The sequence below is a fragment of the Macaca nemestrina genome (assembly GCF_043159975.1).
Source record: "Macaca nemestrina isolate mMacNem1 chromosome 8 unlocalized genomic scaffold, mMacNem.hap1 SUPER_8_unloc_1, whole genome shotgun sequence".
In the NCBI taxonomy this organism is placed as follows: Eukaryota; Metazoa; Chordata; class Mammalia; order Primates; family Cercopithecidae; genus Macaca; species Macaca nemestrina.
Genome location: NW_027257565.1, coordinates 126,826 through 142,338, shown reverse-complemented (window position 1 = coordinate 142,338; position 15,513 = coordinate 126,826). Strand labels below are relative to the sequence as shown.

At 45.1% G+C, this 15,513-nt stretch overlaps 1 protein-coding gene across 1 annotated transcript in view; it reads right to left on the bottom strand.

Moving 5' to 3' along the window:
• LOC105476543 (zinc finger matrin-type protein 4) overlaps positions 1–15,513 on the bottom strand; it is a 233,791-nt gene that overhangs the window by 158,770 nt on the left and 59,508 nt on the right. Inside the window, exon 2 of the mRNA XM_071089564.1 lies at positions 1,251–1,356. Coding sequence (XP_070945665.1) covers positions 1,251–1,352 — 102 coding nt within the window. The 5' untranslated portion in view covers positions 1,353–1,356. The remainder of the gene's footprint in view (positions 1–1,250; positions 1,357–15,513) is intronic.

Below are 15,513 nucleotides of genomic sequence, written 5' to 3'. Positions count from 1 at the left end.
AATTACTTACAAGTTCTTACACTTGAAAACTCATGTTCTTAGTGAGACCCAGTCTCTACTAAAAATAAAAGTAAAAAATTGGCTGAGTGCAGTGGCATGTGCCTGTAGTCCCCGCTGCTCAGGAGGCCAAGGTGGGAGGATTGCTTGAGCCCAGGAGGTGGAGGTTGCAGTGAGTTATGCTTGTGCCACAGCCCTCCAGCCTGGGTGACTGAGTAAGACCCTGTCTCAAAAAAAAGAAAGAAAAAGAAAGAAAGAGGAAAGAAACAAAGAAGAAAGAAAGAAAGAAAGAAAGAAAGAAAGAAAGAAAGAAAGAAAGAAAGAAAGAAAGAAAGAAAGAAAGAAAGAAAGAAAGAAAGAAAGAAAGAAAGAAAGAAAGAAAGAAAGGAAGGAAGGAAGGAAGGAAGGAAGGAAGGAAGGAAGGAAGGAAGGAAGGAAGGAAGGAAGGAAGGAAGGAAGGAAGGAAGGATTCATGTTCCTACTGGTATATGTTCTCTTGAAAACAGAACATTCCCTAGCAGCGCTCAGCCTCTTGGGATCCCCCAGTTCTCTTTACTCCATCCACAGCACCTCATTCCCTCCTCATCCTCGGACACAGGCCAAACTCTCTGCTCTCATCCTCTGCTCCCAATAGAGGATTAAAAAGTGGTCTTTTGCTCCTCCATCCTAAAGAGCCAGTGCCACTAATGTATGACTTTGGAGAGTATTTGCACTTTAAAACTTGGTTATAACTCTGCAGAAGACATTTTAATCGTGATAAGCATATGTTGGGTATTGGCCATCAGGTGGAAGCAATTTTTGGGGAGGAAGTGGCCAACGGCTGCTTCATCGCTTGTTGCTGTCTTTCCCTACAGTGGTTAACAAATGTCTTCTGAGCTTATCTTTGGGGTCATAGGCGGAGACAGAAGCTGACACAATGCATTCCACCCTGGATCCCTGAATGGAACTTTGTGGATGCACAGAAACAGATTTAACAAGTAGAGAAAGCCCAAGCAGAGTCTCCAGGGGCTGAGACACAAATTTTAAAAAAGGATCTGGGAAGCAGCCAGCGTCTGACAATGACATCCCCAACCCTCACTCCCAACCCCACACATATACACTTGTCCTGGCCTTGACCTCAGACTGTACAGGTTCAAGTCCTGTGGTTCTTCAAATCTGCCCCAAGTCCAGAGGGAGGATCCTGGAGTCCTACAACAATGACCGGGGCTGCTCTCTTCTGCATTTGCAAACAGAGTGGGAAACGCTGTCCTTACCTCGTAGTGGGCCACACGCTGCGATTCGGAGATCAGTTGTGCACTGCACACCTTGCAGTAACTGTCTGTAAATAAATCCTGATCGATATCGGAGGACTTCATCAGGCTACAGGAGAATCAACAGAAAAGAAAAATGAGTCCACTGCTTTGATTTTTTTTCTTTTCTTTTCTTTTTTTTTTTTTTTTTTTTGAGACGGAGTCTCGCTGTCTCCCAGGCTGGAGTGCAGTGGCCTGATCTCGGCTCACTGCAAGCTCCGCCTCCCGGGTTCACGCCATTCTCCTGCCTCAGCCTCCGGAGTAGCTGGGACTACAGGCGCCCGCCGGCATGCCCAGCTAATTTTTTGTATTTTTAGTAGAGACGGGGTTTCACTGTGTTAGCCAAGATGGTCTCGATCTCCTGACCTTGTGATCCACCCGCCTCGGCCTCCCAAAGTGCTGGGATTACAGGCGTGAGCCACCGCGCCTGGCCTGCTTTGATGTTTATGCAGGATATTAACCGTCTGAAAAGCCAGGATCACAGTAACAGGTCTGACAATAGTGACAGAGGGATGGGTCTCCCTACACTCTTGATGTTACCATATCGATTAACTATAATACTTGCCTAGGTTATAATTTTCTCACAAATGCCCAACAGAGTGGCTATACCCTAAAAAATAGAAATCCCGCTATAGTTTTTCTGTTGGAACATACCAGACTTACATCTAATGCCTTGCCAAGAGTTTACGTGAGGGCGGGGCACCATAGCTCACGCCTGTAGTCACAGTGCTTTGGGAGGCTGAGGTGGGAGCATGGCTTGAGACCAAGAGTTTGAGGCCAGCATGGGCAACATAGATTCTGTCTCTACAAAAATAAAAATTCTAAATAAGAATTTATGTGAGATATTTTTACGTGTTATATATATTAACAAAATGTTGTAAGCACCTAATACATCCAACAATAGAAAGTGGGTTAAATGAACTTTGATACATCATCACGCTAGAAAATTATGTGGCTTCCAAATCTAAATTCAGATAAATTAGTCTTTAAGGGAATATTAGGAAAAGGTTTACTATTAACAAAAGAGATCTATAAGTATGTATAGTATTACACTAAATTTGTTTTAAAATATGTATATTGCAGTAAAAACATTCCAGGAAATTATAACATAATTTTAAGAGCACTTATCTTTGGGAAATGACAGAAAATTGCTTTTGCAATTGTCTTCATTTTTAAATTTTTCTTCAACAATCACATTTTACTTTTGTAGTCAAGGAAGAAGTTAGCTTTGTCTAGAGCCTTTAAGCAGTATAAAATCTAGCTTAGAGTTAAATAGTTACACTTAGAAAATTAAAAAATAGAATCAGACTAAACTATAACTTTCCTTGCAACCCCATACTTTGTAACACGGGGAGACCTCACTATTCAAGCTGACTCTTCTCCATTTAGGGTTGTTGAATTCATAAAGGCCACCTCCACCACCGCACGCCCCCACTGAACCGACAAAGTAAATAAACATATTCTCAAATTCCAAACCTGGAATCAAAATGCAGCCAAGGATCTCAAGCTTCTGAAAGCGATCTATTGGGAACGGATCTTATGGCAGCTGAAGGATCTCATGTTACCGCCCTGGAAACACACCCCAGCGCATCCTATTGCTTCACCCAACCCACAAACTCCACTTGTTTCACCTCCCACCTTCCACGCAAGAAGTAAAGACCACAGTAGATAGCATGCTGTATGGAGAGGCAGGAGAATCTCAGACAACAGCAATATGGTAGACACTTTGGACTTTATCTTATTCCACCACCATCATCTTACCTATAAGACTGCCCAAAGTTACATTGCTAGTCATTTGCATAGCCAAAAATACTGCCTTGCTTGCATGATTCCAATTTCCACAGGCTAGATCCATCCCAGGTCTGATGCTACCACATGGCATTGGGTGAGTCACTCAATGTTCCATGCCTCAGTTTCCCCATATAAAAATTGAGATAATAATATTTGCCATGCCTTCTTAGAAAGTGATAGTGAAGGGAGAAATATATGAGAAAGTGCTATATCAACCATAAAACTCTCTGCATTTGAAAGGGATCAGTAGTATATTTTTAATAACATGCTGATGTTGGCAAGATGTTGGCCAAGTCCTGAGCAATGCAACAAAATGAAGGACTGTGGTTCACTTTAGGTGATTTTTGAAATGATCTAAATAACCAGGCCACATTCATAAAGTATCTGCCTGAAATAAAAGAATATCTGCCTCAACAACTCCAATCTCATGTTCTGTCCTTGGCCCTGGCTCTAGTGGCTCATTCAGGGCATTTGTATTCAGCAATTCAAAAGGATTCACAGTTTCTGCTCCTAAGAGACAATAATGCCTGTGGTTTTTCAATGCCCCCAGCAAGCAATAGTTATGCCAGGTACCACGATGTCTCACGGTTGACGTAGGCCTGTTATTTCAAGAAGGACCACACCTGGCAGGTGGCCCAGTTGGCCTGGAGTCTAGCACCTGCTGTGCCTGCAGCTTCACCTCCTCCCCCACAAGGCAACCTGTTCCAGAGAGGCCAGAAGCTCTAGTTGTTAAGTTTTTCTTAGGTTGAATTAAAATCTGTCCCACAGTAGTTTTTGTTCAGTGATTCTATCATTAGGTACAACATGGGACCACACCAGTCTCTTATTTTTTCATGAGACATCCTCCCTAGAGTGTTTATGTGAGGGCGGGGCACCGTGGCTCACACCTGTAGTCCCAGTGCATTGGGAGGCTGAGGTGGGAGCATGACTTGAGGCTGAGAGTTTGAGACCAGTATGGGCAACATAGAGAGATTCTGTCTCTACAAAAATAAAAATTATAAAAAGGAATTTATGTGAGATATTTTCACGTGTTATATATATTAACAAAACATTGTAAGCACCTAATATATCCAACAATAGAAAGTGAGTTAAATGAACTTTGATACATCATCACGCTAGAAAATTATGTGGCTTCCAAATCTAAATTCAGATAAATTATTCTTTAAGGGAACATTAGGAAAAGTGAAGATAACATTCTTCTACTTCCTACCCAGCCTTACTATCTTGTCCTGAGTCTATTTCATTATAGTCCATCTTCAAAAGCAAGACCAAGAACAGAATGGGGGCACTCCAGAGATGGTCTACCTGAGGCAGAGGATTGCCAATTCCAGTGCCAACCCACAATATCGTAGTCATTTGTAATGGTCTCTATTCACGTCCCAGAATGTAAATGAAGAAGAGACGTTTTGATGATGAGAAACTGTAGTACAACATTTTGAAATGCCAAATGGGAAAAGAAAACTTACTAAGGTATATTTTTTAAGCCAAGCTCCTATAAGTGGTTGTGTTTAAATATTATCGTGTTCCCTGCTATTTCTAATAAAGAAGCACACGAAAATAGATTCACGGGTGACCTCGTTAATAGGAATCTCCAAATTCACTGCACACTCCTTCCTCATTATACAACCAACTGCAAAAATCAAACACTGTGAAAGAATATTCAAGGTATGTGTCGGACCAAGCAGGCCCGTAGGAGTCTGAGTCTCGGTAAAGCAGCTGTGCAACAGAAATAGCTTTAAAGGCAGAATATAAAATGTGTATACTAAAAAAAATTCAAGGGAAGAGAAAATATCATGGCTTTTTCCACTGTTTTATATAAGAATATTGGTTCGAACAAGTCCGTATGCAATTTTTAAAAAGGCAATAAGAAACCCTCTGAAATCGATGACACCTGAGTGGAATACCTGAACAAGTTACATTCCAGTGGGAGGCACTTAGTGGACAAGTGTCAACCTGGTTTTTACATGAGGGCTTTCCTCCAGAAAGAGAGAGCTCTGTCCATGTAGCTCACTTTAGACAACCAGAGGGTCTGATTTATGATGCAAAGACTGGAATTTCCAAGAAGGGAGGATGTCACTTGCTCCCCTCCCCCGGTTTGTTTAGAAGAGGATTTTAGCTTTACTAGCCTTCACTGTCTTCACCAAGACAGCTGGTAAGAAAAAGGAAGAAAAAAAAAAAAAAACAAGATTTCAGTTTTTTTAGCCTTGTCCATGGTCCTGACGAGCCCATGCTCTACTCCAGCAGCTGGAGTAGAGACAGAGTCACTGATCACTTACTGGTCAGTCCAATCTGTCCCACCAGATCCAGTGTCTAGTGACCTCCCCCCTGGAAACATTTGTATCGTGCTGTGCCATGAGCCCCTGGGAGATTCTGAGGAGGGATAGAAGAGTAGAGGAAGAGAGGAATTTGATTTCCTGCATCTGAAACAGAAAGCACCATCTGTACTCCCAGGCCCAGCACATTGCAAAGGCACATTGCAAAGCCAGGCACATTGCCAGGCAACCACTGGAGGATCTGAATGACCTCTCATCACTCTGCAGTACTCACAGAGGATGGCACTATCCCCAATGGAGGTAAGAGGCCTCCACCTGAGGTGGACGCAGTACTAGAGCAGGGAGTCTGGTCACATTCTCACGTGCTGTCCTGGGGGTCTGAGTTTCTACAGATCCATGTGTATAGCAGCGACAGTGTGAAGCTCAGAGGCGCATCTAGGTATCAGAAATAAAGGGAGCATCAAGGAGGAGTGCTTTTATTGATTCTATAATGGTCTGGGGAAATCTACCATGAGTGAGGCTCAGGGATAACAGAGGCACAATCCCTGTCTTCCAAATCTTTCTGAGCTACTGAGTAAGAAGAGACATACACACACCAACACCTAAGGCACAGGCAACTAATTCCAGCAGAATTTGGCTGATGGAAAGTGATATAGGATTTGAGAAGACAGAAAGCATTATCAAGAATCTCTTCAAGAAAGTTCTACTAGGGTTGAAAATTTGAGGATGGATAGGATTAGAGTGGAGAGAAATGAGTTCCAACTCAGAAGCTAATTCTTTTCCCTGGCACAGAGAAAAATCTTACTACCACTAGGCATGAGAAGATATATAGGAGGGGCATTGGTGGGGCTAATTTGGAATAATTTAACATAAGGAGGAAGGCAGAAAAATGCAAGGAAGAGAATCTCAAAACCTAGATGGAAGAAAAAGAGGCTGGGGGAGAACAGCCAGGTCCCGAAATGTTTCTTGAGGTGCAAGAAATGGCCTTTTTCAGGATCCTCAGATGCAGATATGAAACCTTCCTTTCTGCTTCTTTCTGCTTCTCAAGAACAGATTGAAGGAATGAATGCAGGCTAAAACTTCAGAGAGATCTGGGGCTTCATGGAAAAGAGTCATATTCTTTTTAAATTTTTATTTTAGGTTCGGGGGTGCAGGTGCCTGTTTGTTACATATGTATATTACATAATAGTGGGGAGAGCACACCTATCCTTCAAATATTAAACACTGTGCCTGCTAGGTAATGGTGTAACCCTCACTACCTCTTCCACTCCTCCCCACTTTTGGAGTCCCCACTGTCCTTCTCTCCATCTTTATGTCTACGTGTACCCATTGTTCAGCTCCCACTTATAGGTGAGAGCATGCAATATTTGATTTTCTGCTTCTGAGTTAGTTCACTTAAAGTGATGTCCTCTACCTCCATTCCTATTGCTGCAAAGGACACTATTTCATTCTTTTTATGGCTGTGTGGTATTCCATGGTATATATGCACCAGATTTTCTTTATCCAATCAACCGTTGGTGGACATTTAGGTTAGTTGCATGACTTTGCTATTATAAATAGTGCCGCAATGAACATATAAGCACAGGTGTCTTTTGGGGTATCTGTGCAGAGGAAACAAAAGCATTATTTTAAAAAGATTAATATTCTTCATTCCATTCCATTTCTGATGGTACTGAAATAACTTCTGACTCAGAAAGCCCAAAACCCATGCAGGGCTCTTCAGAGGGAAAGACATTGGTTCAAATCCAGGCGTGGTTGCTTGCCAACTAGGTTGTTCAGCAACTTACACAGCCTCACTGAGCCCTGATTTCCTTAGTTGTAAAATGGGAGGAAAATTCTCACAGGGTTATTGTGAGGATTAGAAATACTGTGGATAAACCATCTAGCACAGACTGTGGCATAGCAGAGACACGCAAAAAGGGGATATTACCATCATTATCATTAATATTATTAATTTTGTATTATCATTATTCTTATTTTCAGAGGAATGCTGTAAATATTTAAGAAGAATAATAAATAGAACCACACGAAAGGCTAAGAGGGAAGATAACACAGTCGGTGTACTGAAATCATAGCTTTTATTGCTATTATAGTCTTTCTCTTTTGTGTCAACAATGCCATCCACAAAGATGGCTCATTTCCACTGAAATGCAGCTGCCCACTCCTCCTGCCAGCTGAAACTTGGGCCTGTGAAGACCCCTTACTGCATAAACGTTTAAAAATCTATTTTTGTTGTCACAAGGCGCTGACCCTGATAGATGGAGAAGTTTGATGAGAACTTTGTCTCACCCTCTCATCCTCCCATGGGTGCTCACCTCCCATGACCTGCTTCCCAAGGGGATGCAAAGGGAGAAGTATGTCAATCAAAGTATGGCAGAGGCCCAGGCACTCCAGCAAACAGAACCCACAGCACTCACCGTGGCAGGCCCCAGGTGGCCGCCTCCTCCAGCCCAGTCCCTTGGGGAGAGAAGACCTTGGCTTGGTGTTCCCCACCAGGTGGGCATCCTTCTGTTACGATTTGGGCTATTTCCTTATAAAGCTTCTCTAGAAGATCTAATAACCTACTTTCCCCCCATACCATACTTCACTGGCCCTTTAAAGATACAATTTAAGACTCACGGGCACTTCAACTAAAGAGCAGCTCTTGCCTTTAGGGTAGGATTTCTGAATTTCCAAACTGCCACTCTGTGTGACTGTGCAAGCTCTCCAGTATCAGGGATTGCGGCTCCTCTAATGATGATCCCAACAGGACCTGGCCCCTTGTGAGAGCTCATGACCCAGAAGGAATAAAGATTTCACTGAAGTGCTTCCCCTGAGCCAGGCCCTGTGCTGAGGACTTTATATAAATCAACCAATTTAATTCCCTCAAAGAGCTGTGTAGACTTGCCTAAATGAGAAGACTCAAGGTTAGCAATTAAGTAACTCATCAAGAGGTCACTCAGCTCCTAAGTGGTGCTCAGTTTTCCAAGCCAGGGCCGACCCCTGTGCCCACAGCCTTTACCCCTACCCTGGGCATCTGTCCTCAGCACTGGGCATGCCCTTCGGTTTGTCCCTTGCCACCTCCAGCTAGGGACCACCATAAAAATTCATAAAGGAAAGCCAAGGATAGACACTTGGTGCAGAATTAATATGCTGGGGCCTGAGGAGCCTCGACTGTCCAGGTAGAGCCTTGGAAGCTGTTTCTGACCTCAGTGCTCAGACTCTCTTTTCTGCATTTGCCTGAACTGAGCTGAGACACGTTAACCACGGCCTGGACATTCTAGCTCTGCTTCTGCCTGCACAACTACGATTCTGCACCTCTGCAGCCTTACTCACCCTCGGTAGATCCATGACCTATTGCTGCCCTCCAATGCGGCCTGACACCTCAAAAAGCCACGGTGCCCTCTGCCCAGTCCTGCTAGACCTTCTCCACTCAGTCTGGGACCTCCCACCAGAGGATGCCGCCTGCCCACCCACGCCACCACCAAACAGCCTGGCTCTGAGCCCAGCTGCCTTTGGCAGTGCTGGCCAGCTCACTGGCTCCCAGAACCGAAGGCAGAGAGACTGAACTTTTCTCTCCTTCAGTTTTGACAAACTCCACAGCAGACTAAAAATGCTACCAATTAAGATGAACTATGACCTGGTTATGAATGTGAAACAGACAGGAGGACTTCCACTGCTGTTTAAACTCAGCCCAATTTAAAAATTATTCATCTCAAAAAAGCAATTGAACTTGTTTCTACTTTGATTTATTAAAACAAAGAAGAGGGGATAAGACTGCTCAGAGGGAGGGGAGTACGGGAGCGAGGGCAGACTTGTTTCCAGACTTGGTTTGCCCTTTTATTATCATTTCAAGTTTTTATTCCCTGAACCTTAAACCCATATTTGGTGCTTTGGTGGCTGTTGCCTGATGTTTGCTCCCTTCCCCCTGCCACTGTCCTTCTGAGGAAAGAAAAAACTCCTTGCTCTCTAGGCTGTCTACCAACAACAGGAAAAAGATTCGGGAGGCAAGCGAGTGGTTTTCGCAAACATCTCTGCCAGGCCTGCCGGTGCAGGAGCCTCAGAGAATGGGCTGGAAGCAGGGTCTGTCCTGTTCTTGTCACACCTCCCTCCACGTGAAGGTGGGTAATGCAGGGCTGGTTGCCGTGGCAGCAGACAAAGCAGACTTAGGGGGGAAAAAACAGAAACAAGAAAAGTACTCTAGAAATAAAATCATCTGGCCAGGCGTGGTGGCTCACGCCTCTAATCCCAGCACTATGAGAGGCCAAGGTGGGCAGATCATGAGGTCAGGAGTTCAAGACCAGCCTGACCTACATGGAGACACCCCATCTCTACTAAAAATACAAAAATTAGCCTGGAGTGGTTGCGTGCGCCTATAATCCCAGCTACTCCAGAGGCTAAGGCAGGAGAATCACTTGAATCCGGGAGGCAGAGGTTGCAGTGAGCTGAAATTGTACCACTGCACTCCGGGAAAAAAAAAAAATGAAATGAAATCATCTTGGTCTTCCACAAAATCATGCCAGAGAAAGGGAACAGCAGGCAGCTGGGGTGCAGCACAGGGGAAAATGTCTGACCCTCACTCCCGGGGCCACCGGCTCCAGCACACACTTTTCTTTCATTCACACAACACCTGGGTTGACAGGCAGGGGAATCCCCCATGCAGCATCTGCGAGCAGGGTGAAGGTCAAGTACACAGCCAGTTTGAGGGACATTTTCAATTCCCTGTTCCTCAGGATGAGGACCTTTCTTCTGGTCTGAGGCTGTCTTCCCCATTCCCGATGTTGCTCAGATAAAGGAATCTGGCAGTCTAGGTAGCTCACCATACATCACCCAGATGCAGGTGCAAGCTCTCTTTCCAGCCTGAGCTTTGTTTAAAAAGAGAGAGAGGGAGAGGGAGAGGGAGAGAAAAATGCCCACACCACTGCCTTCTCCTGCCTGGCGTTGCCAGGAGCTGCATCGCTGACTCACACCACTTGAATAATTGCCTTTTAATGGCACCATTTTCTTCACTTATAAAACCAGGCTGTTTGATTCCTGACTCAGAGGCAGCGGCCACTGCTGGGCACATGTGCCTCACCCCAGCCCCGGGCCGTGGAACCATAGCTGTCAGTCTCACATGGCACAGGCTGGCCTGATGACATCTGGGAAGCAGAGCAGCGAAGGCAGCCCCAGCCTGCAGGGTGGTTCTCTGGTCCAACCTCCAAGGGCAGGCCCATGCAGCTGATTCCTTGCCACCTCTCCCCTCTCTGATCCCTTGTCCTTTGTCTGCGTGGACAAGTCTGAATTGTAGACTCCAGGGGGCATGAGCAGAGCAGGTGCTGACCAGCCCAGCTCCAGGCTTCAGATTTTCACTGTAAATTATATGAAAATCCCACAGATTTTCTATGTAACTCACCAAATGGCCTCTGCTTAAGTCCTGGATGTACAACATCACTTGGATTCTGTCTTTATTCATGAAACGAATTTTTATTGAGCATTTACTACATGGCTGGTGCTGCTCTAAGCACTCAGTCTGCAGCAGGGAACAAGATTCTGATCTCATGGGAAAGGTTCACATTCTGGGCTCCAGCACACGCCACCCTCCATAAACACAGACAGACTTCCCACCTGCTTCAACACGTAAATAGAATATTCACGCCAGCTGGAAGACAATGGCTTTGGCAGGTCCACATGTCATGCTTCTGGAACATCTCCTTACCCTGTAGGTCCTTGCTAAGGCTTCAGTACTGTACCTTTGCCTCCACCTAAGAAGACCAGGGACCTGAGTACCAGAGGCAGGTGGGGACTAGCAGAGACTCTGCAAGGCAAAAGCTATTCTGTCTGGCTTTCCAAAGGCACACTGCCACGGCAGCTTTGAGGAGAGCCCAAGGTGTCAGGCGGGGACACGCAGCAAGCCCGAATGCGCCCAGCTGATGGGTCCGGGCAGCACGATGGAACACGGTTGTCAGGGAAAGCACTGGTGCTTTTGTAGGACACTAATGGATAAACTCCAGCACCTTCTCCAGTCACAGCGGGCCCAAAGCATCTGCTTTCTCTTTCTGCACTTTTAGAGGGAAGAAAGTGAGTGATGTGTGGAGAGCTTGGATTTTCAACTAGTTTGCCACTTCAAGTCAGACCAAAAACAGAGCCCATATCATGGGGGAAAGCAGAGGCAGAGAGAAACAGAAAAGATCACTAGCCTGCAGAGAGAAGCGAGGAGAGGAGGAGCAAATATGAGGGAATAAAACATGCTCCTTAGGTTTCCCGTCGCTCATTCCATCACACCAAAGGGCTGTGCACACAGGCAGAAAAGCCACTTACATTTTAAAGAATAGGTTCCTACCCTCCCCCACTCAATGGAGAAAAGCCCACGTGGATTCCCCCACTTTACTATGCATTGACTACCTGAGTGAAGCAAGTACCTGCTCCAGACAGGTGGATTTTCTTAACAAGCTGAACGACTACAGGACCCTTCCTTTCAACGTGGATACACGCCTTCAAAAATACAGTTTCTAAATAAGTACTCCATACTGTAACTTGTTTACATGATTTATCTTCACAAGACTGCCCCTATGAAACCAGACAGATTGAGGGCAGATTTAAATGCCGCAATGGCATTCAGGGCCCGGGGAAGCATAGTTCCGCACCTGTATTCAACTGCAGAGGAAGGCACCGACCAGACAGACCAAGTTGCTGCAGGGAAAACTATTATTTTTATTGAATCCATACTCCGAGGTTGCTGCAAGTGCTGTCAGTCAGCCAGCAGACATTCTAGCTCCCTTCTCCTCTATCGCATATTAACTTGACTGGGCTTCTCCGAGGAATTCTAACTGCTTTGTGCTGATTTGTCTCCTGACCTTCCCAAAATCAGTGAAAATGTAGAGTTCATGTAAAAGTATCTAGAGTGGCCAAGACAGGAAGATACAGGAATTTAAATGTTGCAAAGGCAGAGGAAGGGGCTCACTATCCAGTCACTCCCTACAAATGTCTACACAGCAGCCTACCCCATCAGTCCCATCAGTGAAATCTTTGCATTAGAACTTCCTTTCAGATTTCAGAGCTGGTCTGAGATCCTGTGATACCCCCTACTTTGGGATGCAGTAAGAAATTGGGAAAATAATGATTGCTTTGGGAATTCAGCCACTATGGGAAATTAACCATCAAAAGGTTATTGCATGTGCATTAGGATCATCAATAAACAATGGGGAGATTGATGAAACTTAACATATTTGGCCACATCAAGAGTTGGAGAAGGTTCCTGTATACATTTTCAAGTTCCTGTATACATTTTCACAGGAGGATAAGCTGAAAGTTAAGCATCATCTCATCAAGTTGAGCAACACAGCAACTGCACTCCTAATTTCAGGCAAGAAAAAGTCTTGCTCACGTACGACACAAGGCATGTAAGAGATGATGATAGTAGCATTGTTCAAACAGCAAAGCCTGTAATCAGCCCAAAAGCACACCTACAGGAGAATGGATAAAAAAAACTGAGGTACAGTCACAGCATGAATGGAGCATAGCAACAAACCAGAATATAGAGGAATCATAGCAATCTAATATTTATGTGAAAAATTTGAATCCAAAGGTCACATCTACAAGATCCTTTTTATAATGTCAAAAACAACTGAAATGAAAATATCGACATCTTGGGCATACATGTAGAAAAGATACAACTCTAAAAATGTTTGGCAAAGAAATGAGGACAAGATTCAGGATGACGATTGCCTTAGGTGGGGAAGACAGAAGGGATGAGAGAGAAACACATGGACAGATGTAAGCGGTTGCCAGATCTCAGCTTTGCTTTAGAAGATGTTGTACGGGTGCTCATTCTGTTATTAACGATGGTAACTGATGTTAGTGATAGTGAGATGATGATGATAGATAGAAAAATAGATAGAAACATAGGTAGAGAGAAACTAGATAGATGATGGATTGATTGACAGAAACATAGATACATACATACACAAATAATGGCTGGATAGATAGCATGTAGACAAAAATGATGAGAGATTATTTTCTAGAAATGAATCTTCCACACCCTCTGCAATAGAGACATTGTTTTCTTTCCTTTCTCCTGGCCACAAAAGATCAGACTGGATTTCTCAGCCTCCTTTGCAGTTAGTGCACCATGCAGTTGAGTTCTGGCTGATGAAATGTGCACAAAAGTGATGGACACACTTCCAGGCCTTGCCCTTAAAAACCTGCTGTCTGATCTAACCTCCTCTCCTTCTGCAGGCTGGACGTTGCTGCCCTGGTCAACTTCGGGAGCCACATGGTAAAGAAGGCAGGGTCTCTGAAAACCTTGGTTCCTGGATGACTGTGGAGCAGAACTCCATTTCCCCAACCCCTGGTGCCCACTGGACTTTTGTGTCAATGGGAACTAAACTTCTAAAGCACTAAGCCACTACGATTCCAGGATTTATCCAGCATGACCTTAACTAACCCTACTTGAACCTGAGTAACTTGGCATGGCTGGGGAAAAAAAAAACACGAAGTGCCTTTTTACCCAGTGAAACCTCTTATGTGCTTTGTAGGGGAGCATTGGAAAAAGCCAGAGATGTTCAAGGGTCTGAGAGTCCAGAAACTGAACCTGATCTCATCTCTCCAGCTCAGCTCTCTGGGTCATGGCACTAAATAGTGCAGACCTCACTGAGAATGCTCATTCAGGTCAGTACTACTCGATTTCTCATTTGAACAGAGTGTGGCTTCTGGGGGCTAGAATCAAGCAACTCATGGGAAAGCAGAGTATCATCACAGGACAAGGTGTGTGTCCTGGCACACAGACCGGGAGCATCTTTACAGGTGCACAGACCAGGAGGATGCTCGCAGGTACCAGTGGCACCTGCCAAGAAGGCTGCTCTGTTTCTCTCTGGTTCGGAACAGACCCATGCTCCTCACCGCTGGCATATTGATGTTGGTGCCTTACGGAATCTGCTTCGCCGTCTTGTGAGGGGCAAACAGAGCAGATGGCCCTGACCACTGGGATGCCAGGTAATGAGCAAGTGCCACACATTGAAGTCGCAGGGTCTTGTCACCTTGCCAGAGATGACAGCTGGGCCATCTGGCAACAGCCCTGATGCTGGGGAGGAGCCACACATTTCATCACTCCACCTCTTAATGTAGTTACACTGTCAAATTCTTCCCCCAAATCCATTCTTCGCACCTTTTAGCTGAGGTGAGCAGCAGTTGGCCAGTTTCCAGGAAATGAGACTGTATTGATATAGATTTTGATATAGATTCATTCCCTGGCTGGGAAGTTCCTGGCTTTGGGGACAGCACGGAAGCATCACTGTGAGCTGGTGGTGCCCTTCTTTTGTTTATTTTTTTATTTCTTGAGACAGAGTCTTGCTCTTTTACCCAGTCTGGAGTGCAGTAGCATATCACGGCTTACTCTAGCCTCAACCTCCTGGGGTCAAGCAATCCTCCTGCCTCAGCCTCCAGAGTAGCTTGGACTACAGGTGTGTGCCACCATGCCCAGCTAACTTTTTGATTTTTTTAAAGATGGGGTCTCACTATGTTGCCCAGGCTGGGATGATACACTTCTAATGCACTCCTCACTCTCCTCGTCAGCTCTCCTTAAGCCTGGCAGTGAACTATTGGTGTCTTCAACCATCCTGCCCAGCTCATGGCCAGACTGACTCTCAGTCAATGCCGCCAGTCCTGCCCCTCCTAACACCCTCTCACACTTGCCAGGTGGGGGAAAGGTGGGGCTGCTCCATGGGGGAAAAGACCAGCATCAGGGAAGAGCTGGGAGGAAACAGAAGACATGAACACTTAGGTGGGCAGTGAAGGAAGGATTTGGAAGGGGAAGAGGTCAAAATGAAGGGGTGGGACATGAAGGCAATTGAAAGTGAGTGGCATAGAGAGAATGAGGTCACGTTAATGATGGAGATAAGAATGAAAACATCACAGCACCAGAAAGGGCCTTAGGGACCATCTAACCTAACCCTTTCACATTCCCAAAGATACAGAAAAGACACCCTGGAAATTGATGAAACTTATCCAAATGTACCCTGTACATAAAAGGCAAAATGGAGATCCCTACCTCCTGAAATAACATTCTTTCCCTGCAGCTCATGCATCATCCAGAATATTTACTACCTTCCTTTGAAGAATCACCTTGGGCAGGGAGAAACCAAAAGCACCCTTTTAAGCTTTGGAGAAACAGGCCCTCTATGGCTCTGACCAGCAGAAGCAGTGGT